Source organism: Paroedura picta, chromosome 8, assembly GCF_049243985.1.
Source record: "Paroedura picta isolate Pp20150507F chromosome 8, Ppicta_v3.0, whole genome shotgun sequence".
Lineage (NCBI taxonomy): Eukaryota > Metazoa > Chordata > Lepidosauria > Squamata > Gekkonidae > Paroedura > Paroedura picta.
Window position 1 is genome coordinate 102,302,151 of NC_135376.1, and position 16,731 is coordinate 102,318,881.

A 16,731-nucleotide genomic window follows, 5' to 3' on the forward strand; every position below is an offset into this window, starting at 1 on the left:
ATCTCTACATAGTCCTTTGGACTGGTCTCTTCATCGCTATACAGTTCCCATATCTCCTGTCAACAAAATACTCTCCTTGCTTGATTTCATGCAGGGCACTAATCCTCTCCTCCAGGCCCCTGATCTAAAAGGCCTACGAATTAACGCTTATGACAAGTGTCATCCATTACCTTCAGGAGAAAGACAAACTTGCACACTCCTGGCAGGTGACTGGACATGGGCCATGTGTATCTACCACTGTCTTCCCTTAACGTACCCCTTGCCTTCCCCAAGCTGACTAGGAACCAGCTGTTTAGTTTTGATGTGATACAATAGCACTTCTTATCAGACCCCCAAAACCAGGCAGCATGGCTTTCTGGAGGGTAAGAAAGCAAAGAGAATACAGTAGCAGCATGCCGGTTTCCTCTAACATCCAGATTCATGCTGCAGCCAGCTGGAATAAGAGACCTTCCTCATATCATCAACAGACGACTTGAATTTGGAATGTAGCTTTTTCAATCCAAGTTAATGTGTTATTATAAACAGCAGAGAAATCCTAGCGCTAATCTATTTATCCCCTTCAAGGATCGCTGCCTTGCCATGACAAGGGGGCTTGCGTAGCTCAGTGAAGCTGTGAGCTATGCCGTGCAGGGCCACCCAAGATGGACAAATCATAGTGGAGAGCTCTGACAAAAGGTGATCCACTGGAGAAGGAAATGGCAAACCACTCCAGTATCTTTGCCATGAAAACTCTATGGACAGGTTCAAAAGGCAAAACGATATGACGCCGGAAGATGAGCCCCTCAGGTCGGAAGGTGTCCAACATATGAGCAGACGGCTAGTACGAGTAGTGCCACAATGAATGAAGCGACTGGGCCAAAGCCGAAAGGACGCTCAGTTGTGGAAGTAACTGGTGGCGAAAAGACAGTCCGATGCTGTAAAGATTTTTATTCCATAGGAACCTGGAGCATCAGATCCATGAATCAAGGCAAGCTGGACGTGGTCAAACAAGAAATGACAAGACTGAACACCGACATTTTAGGAATCAGTGAACTAAAATGGACAGGAATGGGTGAATTTAATTCAGATGACCATCAGGTAATTTAATTTAATTTATTTTAATACAGCACTGCGGCCAGATAAAACAGATAGCAAGAATCATAGAGTTGGAAGGGGCCATACAGGCCATCTAGTCCAACCCCCTGCTCAACGCAGGATCAGCCCAAAGCATCCTAAAGCATCCAAGAAAAGTGTGTATCCAACCTTTGCTTGAAGGCCTGGAGGATCCTTGTCCGTGGGGTTGCAATGGGTCGGACACGACTTTGCACCTAACAACAACACATCCATCCATCCATCCATCCATCCACCCATCCATCCATCCATCCACCCATCCACCTACCTACCTACCTTCCATCCATCCATCTATCTATCTGGATTTTTATACCACGCTTCCATACGGCTCTGGGTGGTTTACACAGAACATTGTAGATTAGAACATCTAGACAAGCTTGTTGAATATGGTCTTTATTACATGTTGGAATGACAAATTCCATGACAGTATTCCTTTAACTCTATAAAAATGATCACATGATATTGTTTACATCAGTTTCTAATATAATAACAATTAGCCCCCCCCCCTCCTGGATAAATAACATGGTGTGTCCTGACTGGAAGCATCCTAAGTGGCTTCCCTTTGATTGAGGAAGAGCACAGTAAGCAGAAAGCGATGCACCCTGACCCGCCCAGCCCAGCCCAATCTCCTCCTATCTCAGTAGCGGTCAAGTTGGTCCAACAGGTCAGTACTTGGATGGGAAGCTGTCTGGGAAGGCCAGGGCTGCCGTGCACAGAGAGGCAATTGCAAACTCCCTCTGAGAGACCCTCACTTTGAAAACCCCTCGACTGCAATAAGTGGCAAAACAAACACCTAAATAAGCAAGCCAGACCTCTACAGCAAGGGTAGTCAACCTGTGGTCCTCCAGATGTTCATGGACTACAATTCCCATGAGCCCCTCCTCTGGACACATTCCAGTGAACGCTGTCAGGGGCTCATGGGAATTGTAGTCCATGAACACCTCGAGGACCACAGGTTGACTAAAGCACAGTGAGGACTCCTGTGAGCTGTGAGCTGCAAACAAGAGTTTCTGTTCTTCTGTCGAAAAGACAGGGACAATTAATCTGCCTGGCACAGGGTGGTATACAGCATCAGTTTATCATCAGGTTGGATTCTCAGGCAGTCTGAATTAGACTACTTCACCAATGGCCCTCCCAAGTTCTGGGATAAGGGCAAAGGTGCAGAAGTTAGCAATTGCAAGCCAGCGATGCTTAGAGTCGAATGGGAGCTGGTCTCAATTAATAACACCTTTATTTTGCCTGACATACAGGTCAGCTACTGAAGGACTTTGTGCTTCTGGGGGGGTTCCTTCCCCCAAGCACCCCTTGGTGCAAACTAGTTTCAGGAGCATTGCCATGCTGGTCTGCAGTGAACAGCTGGAGCTGAGTCCAAAGGAAGCTTTGACTCGTGAAAGGTCACACCCCCAGAATCTTACTGGCCTCTCAGATGGTTCTGGATTTGAATCTAGCTGTTCATCCAAACAAGCTATATAGCAATTCACAAGTCGAGAACACAAATAGAGAAAACTACTGACTGGACACCCACAGTGGCTGGTGCAATACCAGACTCCAAGTGGGCTGAGAAAACAGTCCATCCACTGGTTCTGTGAAGCGTGACTTCTTGAACGCCAGCTGAAGGAGGAGGGTCAGGTGAACTTCTTCATGAACCGGAGTTTGGCGTAGGCGATTGTGAGGAAGATGACTATCATGCAGAGGAGAGCGACAATGTTCTCCCACATGGCCCAGTCGGTCAGCTCCACTCCCTGACCACAGAGGTATTGCTCACCAGAGCAGCTGTTAAAAAAATAATTTGCAAATTTGGAGAATTCTCCATTAACGAGACAAGCGCTCTGTTTGTACACAAAAACCATTTCAGCAGACCCAAACACACATGTTGCTTACTAAGCCAAGGCCATAGTTGAAACTGGGTTAACTTTTCATCAGACTGGAGGGAGGTGAGTAGCGGGGTACCTCAGGGCTCGGGGCCTGATAAAACATATTTATTAATGATCTAGATGAGGGGGTGGAGGGACTACTCATCAAGTATGGCCCCTTCCAACTCTATGATTCTATGATTCTATAACTTACCCCAGAGATGTCAGCTCTGATTTCTATGTGCTTCTATTCTATTGGAAACTTTCCTGCTGTCATGCAAATTCGTTTTGCAATTAAATCGGAGTCGGTTATAGTTCGAAGATACCTCTGTCAGAAACATTATTCTCGTTGTACCTTTTATTTATTTTTATTTATAATTTGACTTAAAGCATGCTACTCCCGTTGCCAGCTTGTGACGGGTAACAGAATTTCAACCCCACAATAAAACCCCATAAAACCCTTACAACAGAGCCGTATAATTGCCTCAGGGGGCTAATAGGGAGCAGCAGATGACCTCATTGGCTGGGGGTGGGGCCCAGATCGGAACTGTCCTGCCTGGGCTTTTCTAGAGGCTTTCCTGCTGCAGAAAAATGACTTGCCTTCAGTGGAGTTTTCTATAGTACAAAATTGTAAGTAGGCTCAGGAGGAGCAGTAAGCAGTCCTCAATTCCACAGAATCAGAATCCTAGAGTTGGAAGGGACCTCCAGGGTCATCTAGTCCAACCCCCTGTACAATGCAAGACACTCACAACTACCTGCCTACCCACAGTGACCTCAATTTCATTACCTAAATGAAGAACTTTACATTTATCACGATTGACATTCTATTCATTTTAGTCCAGTTTTCTAACCTGTCAAGAGTATCTTGTATTCTGATTCATCTGGTATGTGCTAGCCCTCCCAGTTTAGTGTCACCTGCAAATTTAGTGAGTACTTCCTGTTTTCTTTCATCCAAATCATTTATAAATATGTTGAACAACACAGGGCCCAGGACAGATTCCTGAAGCACTCCATTAGTCTCTCCTCTCCAAGAGGATGATGAACCCTTTACAAGCAGTGGGTTCAATCTGTCAGCCAGTTCTGGAGCCACCTAACTGTAATAGGATCCATACCGCGTTCTACCAACTTGTCAATAAGAATATCATGTAGAACCTTATCAAAAGCCCTACTGAAATCAAGGTAAACTATGTCCCCAGCATTCCCCTGATTTAGCAAGGTAGTAACTTTCTCAAAAAAAGAGATAAGATTAATCTGAGATGAGTTGTTCTTGAGAAAGTAATGCAGACTCTAGTAATTACAGCCGTTGTTCTAGCTGCTCAAGGACTGATTATTTGATTATTTGTTCTAAAATTTTGACAGCTATAGATGTCAAGCTGATGGGTTGGTAGTTACCAGGATCCTCCTTTTCCCCCTTCTTGAAGATGGGGACAACATTTAAGAAGATAAAGAACCAATTGTTGTTATTATCCAAAATGCAAGAGGCTGATACTAACGTTTGTCCAAGGTGGGAAGAATCCTGGGAACAGCTGCTCAAAGCCACACATCCAGTGACGCTGGTCTGATTATTGCCACAGAAACACAAGCCTCTGAACTCATTCACTTCAAGGGCCTGTGTTGAAAACCAAAGACAACATTAGAGGAACAATGCAGATGGTCAGGTGAGCCCCCAAATTAGCCTACGGTATTTAGTCTGTGAATTTATTTTGTTTGCAGCCCACCCTTCTCACTGAGACTCAAGGCAGATTGCAGGATATTAAATAGTGAAGACAACACTACCAGTGAGACAAGTGATAGGACTGGGATCACACAGAATGAGAGAATAGTGCTGGCAACAAACCTCCTGAACCGAGATATACTCCAACTAATACATATTACCAGGTACAATTACCAGATACATATTACCAGGTACAATTACCAGGTACAATTACCAGATACTGCAAAGCAGTAAAGCAGGTGAGAGCTGCAATAAACTTTGCTGTGGATTGCAATCCTATACTATTGCAATATAGGATTGCAATCCTATACTATTCATTTCTAATCTCCAATTTAAATGCTGTCTCGAACACTACTGTTTTTATATATATTTAACATCTTTATGTACCTCGTTGCCCAACGGATCTGGAGTTTCAGCCTAGCGTGTCATCAATATGCCAATAAAAAACCAGCTATGTTGATGGAGGGGTATCTGCCTACACCCCCAGATTCTCTGGTCAGATGCCTGGAGGCTGAGGAAGACTGGCTCAAGTGGAGTTGGCTGAAGTTAAATCCAACTATGATGGATTTCCTCTGTCTGGGTCGACGTGCCTCAGATGGGCTGCTACAGTTCCCAACTCATGACCGAGTTCAACTAGCCCGTTGACTCTGGGTGCCTCACTATGTATGGAGGCCCAGGTCACAAATGTCACCCACCAAGCCTTTTATCATCTGCACCAGGAACAGCAGTTGGCACCCTATCTATTGACATCTGACCTACCATGATCCACACAATGGTCACCTCTAGGCTAGATTACAGCAGCTCACTCTAAGTAGGGCATCCCTTGAACCTGCTCCAGAAGCTCCAACTGGTCTAGATCATGGCTGCAAGCCAGGGATCCAATGGAGAGCTCGTACACAACCTCTGGTCCCCCAGCCACACTGGGGACTGGATCAGATTCAAGGTTTTGGTTCTCACCCAACGGTCTGGGACCTTCATATCTGTGGGACCACCTCTTTCACTATGTCTCTCATAGGGCACTATGATCTAGTGAGAAAAGTCTGCTCAGGTTTCCTAGCCCCAAGGAGATCACACTGGTCTCAACCAGAACCAGGGATTTCTCGGCATTGTCTCCAGCCTGGTGGATTTCTCGGCATTGTCTCCAGCCTGGTGGAAGGCTCTGCCAAATGAGGTCAGAGCCTTGGGGGGCCTTCAACAGTTCTGCAGAGTTGATAAGACAGAGATGTTCTGCCAGGGTGAAACCTTTACTGAAGCCTTCTTTACGACCCCCTTCTATGGCCATGAGAGAAAGCACGATGGGCAATTTTAATATTTTAAAATGTAATATTTAACTTGATACGTTAAAGTTCTATAGCAGGGGTAGTCAAACTGCGGCCCTCCAGACGTCCATGGAATTGCAGTCCATGGACATCTGGAGGACTGCAGTTTGACTACCCTTGTTTTATAGTATGGATAGATTCAAATGAGTAGCTGTGTTGGTCTGAAGTAGTCCGAGGAAGAGGGCTTGCACTCAAAAGCTCCCGCATTGAATCAATCTTTGTTGGTCTTAAAGGTGCCTGACTGGACTCTGATTTTATAGTATAGATTGATGTTGCATTTAGTTTGATTAATTTAAAGTTTACTATATACAGGAATTTTATGTGCACTTTATCATTCTGTAATCAGGCCAGAGTTTATGAAAATGGGGCGGAATATAAATCTCAAAAAAAGTAAAATAAATAAAATACATTTAGTATTGGTGATTTTAATAAATCCACAGTCAGTTTATCAAAACCAAACTACCAAGCAGCCTTTCACTATTTATTACTACTACTAGTATCAAAGCCCATTTTTAAAAAGGGTTTTGAAAGAGGTGGCAGGCAGGAGGGCGTGAGAGGGTGGCCCGCAAAGCGGGCTAAAGGGAGTGGAAAGCCCCCCCCCCAGTGGCAGTGACAGGGCTTTGCGGCCCTCAGGGAGGCGTCAACCCCTGCCCCCCCCCCGGCTCCCTCCCAGCAGGAGCGTACCTGTGGGCCGCAAAGCCCTGTCCCTGCCTCTCCTCGTGGGAGACAATGGAGGCTGCAGCAACAAGGCTTCTAGCAGGCAAGGAGGGAGGGCGGGAGCTGGAAGGGGAGGGCCAATCAGGGTGGACCTGGACAGACATGGCCCTGGACAGTCTCCTCCCAGGAGGCTGTTTCCCAAATATATAAGGGAGTGAAATAGTGTTAAGGATTAAAAACAAAGCTTTGGAGGATGGATTCTGCTGAGTTCCCTTTTCTCCCCAAACTCCACTGTTCCAAGGTCCCTCCCCTTCCCCCCCCCCCCCCCCAAAATCTCCAGGAATGTCTCTGCCTGGAGTTGGCAATGCCAAGCCGGAATAACAATGGCACTCAGCATGTGGCTGCTCAGACCAGGAGACTTGCTTCTTCTCCTCTCCTGCCCACACTATCCAGCTTCACTTACAAAACCTTCTCGATCCTGGTACCAGAGGAAATAAAAAAGGGCAGGTACTAACCGTCAAGCCATATCTAGGAATGCTGAAATACTTCAGCCAGTTCAGCCAACCCATCACAGAGGGAAGATTCACCAATAGGCCTGAAAAGATCTAGAATTTTTGAGGGGAAGAAGGGGGAGAAAATGGAGACATCAATATATTCTTCAGGAGAAAGTCCTTTGCTGAAGAACCTCAGTCAGGCCTAGCGAGAACTGCCCATCAATACATCTCCCCTTTGGCAGCCATTTACGTTGCTCCCGTGGAAGAGGCCGGAGTTTTTAGGTTATTGATTCAGACCAGGCTTACCAGCATGAAGACGAAGCAAATGGTGATCAGTAGGTTAGCAATGGCCACCACGTCCATCCCTGCGGAAATGGCCAAGGCCATGGAGGTGGCTGTGTAGGAGACGAGCACCAGCGTCAGCATGAAGAAGAAGAACCGCCCAGCCTCTGCTTGATAGCCTAAAAACAGCAGGACAGAGAGGCTTGGTGAGCAGCCAAGCTCCAGCGATCACTGGCAGAAAGGGCAGGCCCTCTAGAAAACACAAGAAGAAGAAGAAGAAGAGGAAGAGGAAGAGGAAGAGGAAGAGGAAGAGGAAGAGGAAGTGGAAGAGGAAGAGGAAGAGGAGGAGGAGGAGGAGGAGGAGGAGGAAAACAAGCTGGCACTGGTGAAAATACAAACAAAAATTCTTTAATGTCGCAATGTCGCAATGTGGTACAAAGCCAACACAGCCCAAATATGCCCCGGAGAAAGCAAGCTTGTCTTCAGTGATGTCTTAGCCAGAACTAAAACGTCATGAAAGGCTTCTCTAGTGTTCCAGTATTACCAATGAGCTAGACTTAACCTGCACTTGTAGAAAGCAGAACTAGAGCTTATCTATTGGTGAACAGGGAGGATGATGGCTGGGGCATCTCAATACAGGTGGTGGAAGAGGGGCCTCCAAAAGATGAAAATATCCAAGGGAATCATTATGCTTTTTGAAAAACCTTTGGCTTGGGAGGGAATAAAAGTCACAAGACCATTCTCAGGAACCACGGGGAAACAGCAACCGGAAAGTGAACTGAATACTGAATGGAGGGAAATCAGTGCAAAACGGAAAAACACACCCAACACATGTGTGCAGTGAAAGTGGCATGAAATGCAACACCAAAAGAAAACCCAATAGGGATGCGTGGTGAAAGCAACGGAAAACACTGGTGCATAAAAGGCTGCAGACTAGTTTCCTGCAACAGACGGATCTCCTGACCGCACCAACTGCTTTGGGTAACATTGCTGATTTCTGGGCAAAACTTCTTTGTGGTCTGCTCTAGAGTCAGGGGTTCAAATCTGTGTGAAATACTTCCCCTTCTAGTTCCACAGATCTTGAATGCATGAAACTGCCCGATACTGGACTACTCTTTTATCTGTCCCCATCTTCAGCTATATTTATTACTGATTTTCTACATTTATTCCTCACCTCTCTCCACAGTGGGAGCCCAAAGCAGCCTGAATCGTTATCATCCAGTCCTGGGAGGCAGGTTACACAAAAAGCGTGTGAGACTGGCCCAAGGTGAGCCACTGAGGCCATCCTTTCTGTGAAGCCACAAGTGCTTCTTTTACCATTTTGTTTTGCTGCAAATCTAGGGCGTATTTCAGGTTTATAGAAAGACCTGACTTTCTGTTCACTGACCCAATTAGAGGCAACGTTTCTTTTGGAATGGTGAGAAGGGCTGGATGTATAGTTGCCAACTCCAAGCTGGAAAATTCCTGGAGGTTTGGGAGGTGGACCCTGGAGAAGACAGGGTTTGGAGTGGCCATAAAATTCATCTGGCAAGGTAGCCATTTCCTCTAGGGCAGGGGTAGTCAAACTGTGGTCCTCCAGATGTCCATGGACTACAATTTCCATGAGCCCCTGCCAGCATTCGCTGGCAGGGGCTCCTGGGAATTGTAGTCCATGGACATCTGGACAGCCGCAGTTTGACTACCCCTGCTCTAAGGGAACTGATCTCTGTCACTTGGAGATCAGTTGTAATTCCGAGAGATCTCCAGGCCCCACCTGGAAGCTGGCAAATCTACTTGGCAATAAAAGACAAAAGGAGGGAAGTTCCGCTGCTGTGCCCTTTTCCGCCACGGTTTTGGCTCTGCAGCATCCGCCTTACCGATCATCCAGTAGGTGATGCATGAAAACACGATGGCCGGCATGGTCCTCATGGGCAGCAGGTCTCCAAACATCAGAGCAAGGAAATAGGCTGACACTCGGTAGTAGCCGCTGGTATACTGGTGGCTGTTGGGGCAGAACAGGACATGGCTCACGGCTAGAAGGGGTGCATATCAGGAGGCAAAGAACACCCAATTGTGTGGGAAATTATTCAAGTCTGCCTGATTCTTGGCCATTGCTGATCTGTCTTAGGGTTGATTCAGACATTACAAAGTCCCCAGAGCACAGGCAAATGGACTCTCCAGAGACGTGTGCCTGGAGTCCTGTGCTGGGAACTCCCCTTCCCAAATATTTTTTTGAGGGGTGAGTAGTTTGATTTGAATTGGGATCACAGCCCTTAAACAGAGGGGCCTTCCCTCCTTGCGCTCCTTCCTCCACTTCAAGTGCCCCCTGGAAGAGAGTGTTTACCCCACTGGGAAAACATAGGGGCAGCCCCCAGTGGGGCAAATAGCAGCTTCCCAGGGCCAACAAAGGCTGGGAGAAGAGTGCATGCAGAAAGGCACCACAGTCCCCTGCTTGCATCTGGAAACTCAGTTCCCAGCACAGAATCCCAGGGGCACGTCTGCTCCCAAGCCCTTGAAGAAGCCCCATGTTCCTCATGCAGACACGGCAGCATGTCTGCATGTGACTGGTTCCTTTTTGTCCATTAGATCAAGGATCCCCAACATGGTGCCCATGAGGACCACTGCGCTTGTCAGCCCCCTCCTGGCGCAGGCCACGTGCTTCTAGAAAGTGGACAGGACTAGGTGGGGCTTCTGCTCATTTCAGAATGGCTGTGTAGATTAAAAGGTCTCCTGTTAAGCAGAGCTTCGGTGTAGGAGTGAAATAGTGAAGAGGTACCGTTAGAGTTATACATAACCTCAGTCCCTGACAATTTGTGGCTGGATTTTCACTATTACTGATTGCATGCATATCAGAGTCGCACAACTAGCTCTGTTTGTATTTTCATTCATTCATTCATTCATTCATTCATTCATTCATTCATTCATTCATTTTCATTCATTCATTCATTCATTCAATAGCCTGCCCTATTCCAAAGCTCAAGGCGGTTTACATAAAAGCCCATTAAACTCCCCCTAAAACCAACAACCCCAATCAAAGCATCAAGTGAGCGAAGCTCCCCCCATCAACCATCAGAGAGCATAGCCAGGGGGGCTGAGTGATCTTAAGAGCTGTCAACTCCTGGCTGGGAAACTTCTGAAGATTTGGGGGTACAGTCTAGGGAGGGCAGGGTTTGGGGTGGAGGGGTCTTAATGTGGTAGCAGCTGCCACTGCAGTGCTGGTTTTATTCTCCCTCTCTTGCTCTCTCTCTCTTCCTTCCGAGTGTATTTTTAAAAGATCACTCCTTTGTCTCCTGCACTTAGGTTCTTTTATCTGTATGTTTATGTGTACGTGTGGGTATGTGCAGGGCTGAATTTTGGATGGTGAACATTTTGTGGCTGCACCCACCACCTGTGCCAGAATTCTGGTGTGCATTTTTTAAAAAGCATCTATCAAAAAAAGAAAAGAAAACCAGGTACATACAAAGTACCTGTTATAAAAATATAACAACGGTGAGTTTCTATGAAAAGTTTCAAAATGCCTAAAAATAAGGCCACCTGGTTTTGTTTGTTGTCTTTATGACATGCATTAAAATAGTGATAGAGTTCTAAGGTCCTCAATCTTAGAACTCTTTTATGTTGTACTAGAGAATAAGCCCGCAGTCGAAGAAATGCAGCGGCCCTAGCAGAGGGGGAGAACAGACTGTGGGGAAGGAAGAAGAGGAAAGGAGGAAGGGGAGGGAGAAAAAAGGGCAAGGGGTGGTGAAGGGATGGGCAGAAGGGAGAAAGAAACAAAGTGAAGGAGAGAGGCAGGAAGCAAGTAAGAGGGAAAGACAGAGAGACAGGAAGGAGGTGGAGAATTAGAGGAAGTCAGGAAGTAAGACGGAAGAAAGGAAGGCAGGCAGAGAGGCAGGTGAAAGGGGAGGGGACAGGGGGGGTGAATGGGGGGGAATGGCGGGGGGTATCGGGAGGGGGAGGGGAGGAGGAAAGAGGGGGTAGACAGGAGTGCATGCATGGGTGTGGGGTGGGGGAGAGGAAGTCAGGGGGAGGGCGGCCAGGGGGGTTTGGCTGGTGAGGCTGTGTGTGTGTGTGTGTGTGTCTGGGTGCAGGGAAGCGGCGGTGGGGAATGCCCACTGGGAAGGGACCCCGGGCGGGAAAGGAGCAGGGACAGGGCGTCTGCGACGCAGCGTCCCTGCTCCTTCTGCGAGGACGAGGGGAAGCCACCGGGAGGACTCACCATCGGGGAAGGCTGCTTCTTCTCTTGTGCGGTGAGTCCCCGGGTGGGCAAGGCAAGGCTGGGCCAAGCAGCCAATGGGGAGCTGCGCTTTGCGCAGCTCCCCATTGGCTGATTGGCCATGGAGTGACACTTCGCGGTCACTGGTCATGGAGTGACACTTCACGGCTCCTGATTGGACCCTCTGAGTTTTTATCCCGGACAGAGCCCGCCCTTTCTCCTCCCCCTTAGGGCTTACTCTTTTATTTATTCCGCTCCACAGGAGACGTTAAAGATTGTGAGTCTTTTAGCTGCAGAGGTGCAGTGAGTCCCTGTTTGTTGACCAGCAAAGAGACAGGCAGAGAGTTTAAAAGTACACAAGCACTCTCAGAAATCAAAGAACATTCTAATACAAAATTAATATGAGTAATAACTTCTTCCCAGGAAAAAATGGATGACTGAACATGCACAAAACATATGTTTAAGGAATGCACCCTATGCGTTACAGCACCCACAGCTGACAGCAGTGTGCTACAATAATATAAAACAATAAGACCCTAACCCTAACCCTAACCATTTGCTATTGTGGCCAATATATCTAAAACATAATTTTTTTTGCTGAATAACTTAAAATCCAGAGAGAGAGAGAGAGCAAGTATATATTTTAAGTTCTAGTTTCTTAGTCTAGAAGAAGAGTTGGTTCTTATATGCCTCTTTCTCTACCCGAAGGAGGCTCAAAGTGGCTTCCAATCGCCTTCCCTTCCTCTCCCCACAACAGACACCCTGTGAGGGAGGAGAGGCTGAGAGAGCCCTGATATTACTGAAGAAGAAGAAGAGTTGGTTCTTATATGCTGCTTTTCTCTGCCCGAAGGAGTCTCAAAGCAGCTTCCAGTCGCCTTTCCTTTCCTCTCCCCACAACAGACACCCTGTGGGGTGGGTGAGGCTGAGAGAACCCTGATATCTCTGCTCGGTCAGAACAGCTTTATCAGTGCTGTGGGGAGCCCACCCAGCTGGCTGCATGTGGGGGAGTGGGGAATCAAACCCGGCTCGCCAGATTAGAAGTCCGCACTCCTAACCACTACACCAAACTGGTCATTCTCCGGTCTCTACATATCCTATTGATTAATTGGCATCAGATACTTAGACAAATATTATAGCTTTCGTTTTCTGCACTGATTCAATTAACGTTTCCAGAAGCAAAGGCAACTCTGAGATACTTAACCACAGGGCTATATTTAGATAGCAGCAGAGGTGGCACTTGTAAATCCTGCTGCTCAATGGAAGTTGGCAAATGATCTCTAGATCTTACTTTATGAAATGACCAAAAAAATCATCAATTGGTCCAATGTAAGAATTCCGCTGTTGGTCCAAGCCTGCCATAAAAAAAGATTTATTGCTAATTTCTAGGTCTAGAGTGGCCCGCAATGTTAATTTAGCATACAAAACATTCCCTTGTGAAGAAGGTTGATACTTACATGAACAGTTTCTTATCCCTGATGAACAGCTCAATGGAAGACACACTGGAGAAGCACTGGTTTGTGGTCACAAAAAACAGGGATCCAACCCTGAAAGGGGCAAGCAGAATGGAGTCAAACACCACCCTGAATTCCTGCAGAAACAGGCCTCTGTCTTGTCTGGCCATAATGTCCCCAAATGTCGTTGTGCTCACAATACAGGTTGCGGCAGGTTACAAGGAAGCCACATTCATAGGACACCAGAACATTCTTCAGAAATTGCCTGCACAAGTTCAGAGGGCTGTGCCAAAAAGTGAATTCTCGAAACTTAAAAAAATAATTTTAGACTACTAGGAATCTGTTCCTTTGTCAAGACAGAAACCGACCACCTGAGCGTGTGAAATGCCAGGAAACATGGCCAAAGTCTCCAAAAGTGAAGCCAAAGTCTCCAAAAGCCACACTTGAGCCATCCTGTCCCTGGGACAACCAGGCCATTGTTAACAGAGTGGTCAAAAGCGTTGCCAGCGTGAGGGAGGTGGGGAGAGGTGGGCTTGGGAAGGGACCGCAGCAGGGCATAGAGCTGCAGAAGCCACCCTCCAAAGGAGGCATCTTCTCCAGGGGAACTGCAATTCCAGGAGATCTCCTTGGTAATTATGTCTTTCTTTGCAGCTGCCAAGATAACCCCTCCTTGCCCCTCCTTCAGTAGCTTGAGCTGCTCCTGGTAGTTTGGCCCTGCAAAGAGTACTGCAAGAATTACTTTGGCATGAGTGCTCCAGCCTGCTTTTGGGAAACAACGGTTGAAGAGGTAGGAGGTCCCGCTTAGCTGGTCTGAAGGGCCCTGGTTAGCCTGGCTGGCATTCGGGTGGGGAAAGCAGGGTTGGAACACAGCTGGCCGGGACTGGCGGTGTAGAAATGGGACAATAAGTCATTAGTACATAACGGCAGGCCGCCTCCCAACCTCTTTTGCCTGGAAAACCCAGGAGGCAGCAAAAAGCAACACTTGGCCCTGCTTGCTCGAAAGATGCTGCAGGTGCAAAACAGATCTGCCCCAACACACCGAGGCTGACTTATTCTGATGCCTGACCAGCTGTGTTGCTCTGAAGCAGCAGGACAAAGCTTGGGTCCAGCGGTCCCTTTAAGACCAAAGAAGATTTATTCAAACTTTGGAAAACACTGTTGGTCTTAAAGGAGCCACTGGACTCAAGCTTTGTTGTGAGGCTGACCTGTAAAGGTATCCCCTGTGCAAGCACCGGGTCATGTCTGACCCTTGGGGTGACGCCCTCCAGCGTTTTCATGGCAGACTCAATACGGGGTGGTTTGCCAGTGCCTCCCCCGGTCATTACCGTTTACCCCCCAGCAAGCTGGGTACTCATTTTACCCACCTCGGAAGGATGGAAGGCTGAGTCAACCTTGAGCCTGCTGCTGGGATTGAACTCCCAGCCTCATGGGCAGAGCTTCAGATAGCATGTCGCTGCCTTACCACTCTGCACCACAAGAGGCTGATCTGACATCCTGTCAAATGTCTGTTCAGTACTGTAGGACCAGTATACATATTTTAAAAAACTCACACCTGAATTTCTCCATTACTCTGTGACTTTTCTAGAGGGTTGAAGTTCACTAGCTGTCCTTGGAACAGAGCCTTTGTGTGTGTGGGGTGGGGGTGGGGGAATCCCACATAAGTGGCAGGGAATCTCTGAAAGACATCACTGAAGCAATTTGGACCTGCTTGTTTTTCGTTTTGGCCCTTCAGACTATTTGGTGTCTCCATTCACCCTTCTCCCCTTCATCCTTCTCCTTTCCTTTGTTTCGTCCTCAGCAGCCCTGCGAAAGAGGTTAGGTGGAGGACGTGGGAGTGGCCAAGGCAGCCAGTAGACTTCCACATCAAGAGTGCAGAATGGGATCCAGCCCTGGCTCCTCCAGATACCAGCCTGGCAATCTAAACACCACACCACATTGTCCCCCCAAAGGAAAGTTTCTTCGTGTCTGATAACAATCCTGACCTGCTGGAGGATCTCTGCAGGAACGACATCAAGGTAATATACACAGAGGTGCTTTAAATACTCTGAAAAGCTTTCTCTCACCCTTATCCAAGGCTATTGCAAAAGAATCCTAAAGAACACCCGTGGAGGAATATACAGTGACATCCTCTGTGTTGGCATTTTCTAGGTGGGGCCTGGAGATCTCCTGGACTTACAATGGATCTCCAGAGCCCAGTTTCCCTGGAGAAAATGGCTGCTTTGGGGGGGGGGCACCCTGAAGCATTATGCCCTGTTGAGGCCTCGCCTTCCACCCAAAAATCTCCAGGAATTTCTCAGCTCAGAGCTGGCAACCTTAGCCATCCTAAGCGGAGGGACACCAGTTTATTCCGTAGAAACTGAGGACTGTTTCAGATGGCCCTGCTAATCCTTGACAGGGACTGCAGATGCTATGCTTCCCCCTTCCCAATCAACTGATCCTTTATTGGTACTGCCTTGTTTGTGCTTCTCAGAGGTGGGAGCAAATGGTTTCCAGACAGGGCTGAGAGGTTACCGATTCTGAATGCCGCTCTGGTCAAGCTTCACACCGAAGAAAATGGCGCCCACGATGAGAGCCAGGATGACGGTCACCAGGACCTGGGAGGGAACAAGAAGACAGAAGGAGGAAGAACTCCCCAAAGAACTCCAGCATCCAAGAGAGGTCTGCCGATTTCTTAAAAAGTCCGTACCAGTGAGAATGTTTTTCAATAGCCCCAAATCAATTTCACTAGCAAAAGGCAATTGTGTGTTTTGTGTTGCCATCCCAGAGAGAAATGCCGAGCACCTCAAATGCACACGTAAGATGAGTCAGTTCTGCAGCAGAGAGGACACCCTGTTGAAAAAAGTCAGCATTCTAAGCCAGGGGCCCCCCATGTGGGTGCTGAGGGGCCCACCCAGGGAAGGCTTTTGTGCAGCAAGTAGGGTTGCCAGCTCTGGGTTGGGAATTCCTGGAGATCTCAGGGAGGAGCTTGGGGAGGCAAGGGATCTCAGTGGAGTAATATGCCACAGTGGTGATTTTCTCCAGGAGAACGGATTCCTAGAATCTGGAGGCAAGCTGGAATTCTGGGAGGTCCCAGCGGCCACCTGACTTTTGATCGGCCATTGGAAATTTGATTGGTTGTGCAGATTTTTTACGATGTTGCGTTGGCAGCAGCTGCCACTGCAGCACAAGAATCTTCATGGTGTGACTGGAAAAGGTTTCAGCACCCATGTGGTGTCTGGCTTCGCCTCCTCTAGCAGCCATGTGGCAGCACCACTCCCCGTTCTGAATCCAGATTCTAAAGGTGCCTGCAAGCCCCAAAAGGCCCCACCCCAAGGCACATCCTCAGAAGACATTTATCAGGCTTGTATTCTGCATTGTTACATGGGATTTGATTGTGAAGAGTTCTTCTGAGCTCTCTTACATGGTGGCCAGGGAAAGCAGAGAGAAATGCTCACTAGACCTGGATCTGCAGCCCCCCCCTCCCCCTGCTGAATTCACATCAGTCTGAACCCAGATCTTCTGCCTTCCTTTTTCCTGACATGAAACGTACGTTGTCTTCTGCACTTAATTGTCTGGCTGCTCCCTCCTTTCTACTTGGTTGGGGAAGCTAAGAGGAAGGGGGGAGCAGTGGCCACGTGAAGCTCCAGCTGCCACTGAAGGAGCACAAGGTTGAAGAGGGGTTT

At 47.8% G+C, this 16,731-nt stretch overlaps 1 protein-coding gene across 2 annotated transcripts in view; it reads right to left on the bottom strand.

Annotated features, from left to right (window-relative positions):
• Positions 1-1,487: 1,487 nt before the first annotated feature.
• Positions 1,488-16,731, bottom strand: part of LOC143844073 (broad substrate specificity ATP-binding cassette transporter ABCG2-like) — a 40,601-nt gene continuing 25,357 nt past the window's right edge. For both annotated transcript variants that reach the window (XM_077351092.1, XM_077351091.1), the window contains exons 10-16: positions 15,581-15,663; positions 13,073-13,162; positions 9,286-9,410; positions 7,454-7,608; positions 7,169-7,258; positions 4,457-4,572; positions 1,488-2,883 (exon numbers count right to left, since the gene is read on the bottom strand). In XM_077351092.1, the coding sequence (XP_077207207.1) occupies positions 2,736-2,883; positions 4,457-4,572; positions 7,169-7,258; positions 7,454-7,608; positions 9,286-9,410; positions 13,073-13,162; positions 15,581-15,663 (807 nt within the window). In that variant the 3' untranslated portion in view covers positions 1,488-2,735. The remainder of the gene's footprint in view (positions 2,884-4,456; positions 4,573-7,168; positions 7,259-7,453; positions 7,609-9,285; positions 9,411-13,072; positions 13,163-15,580; positions 15,664-16,731) is intronic.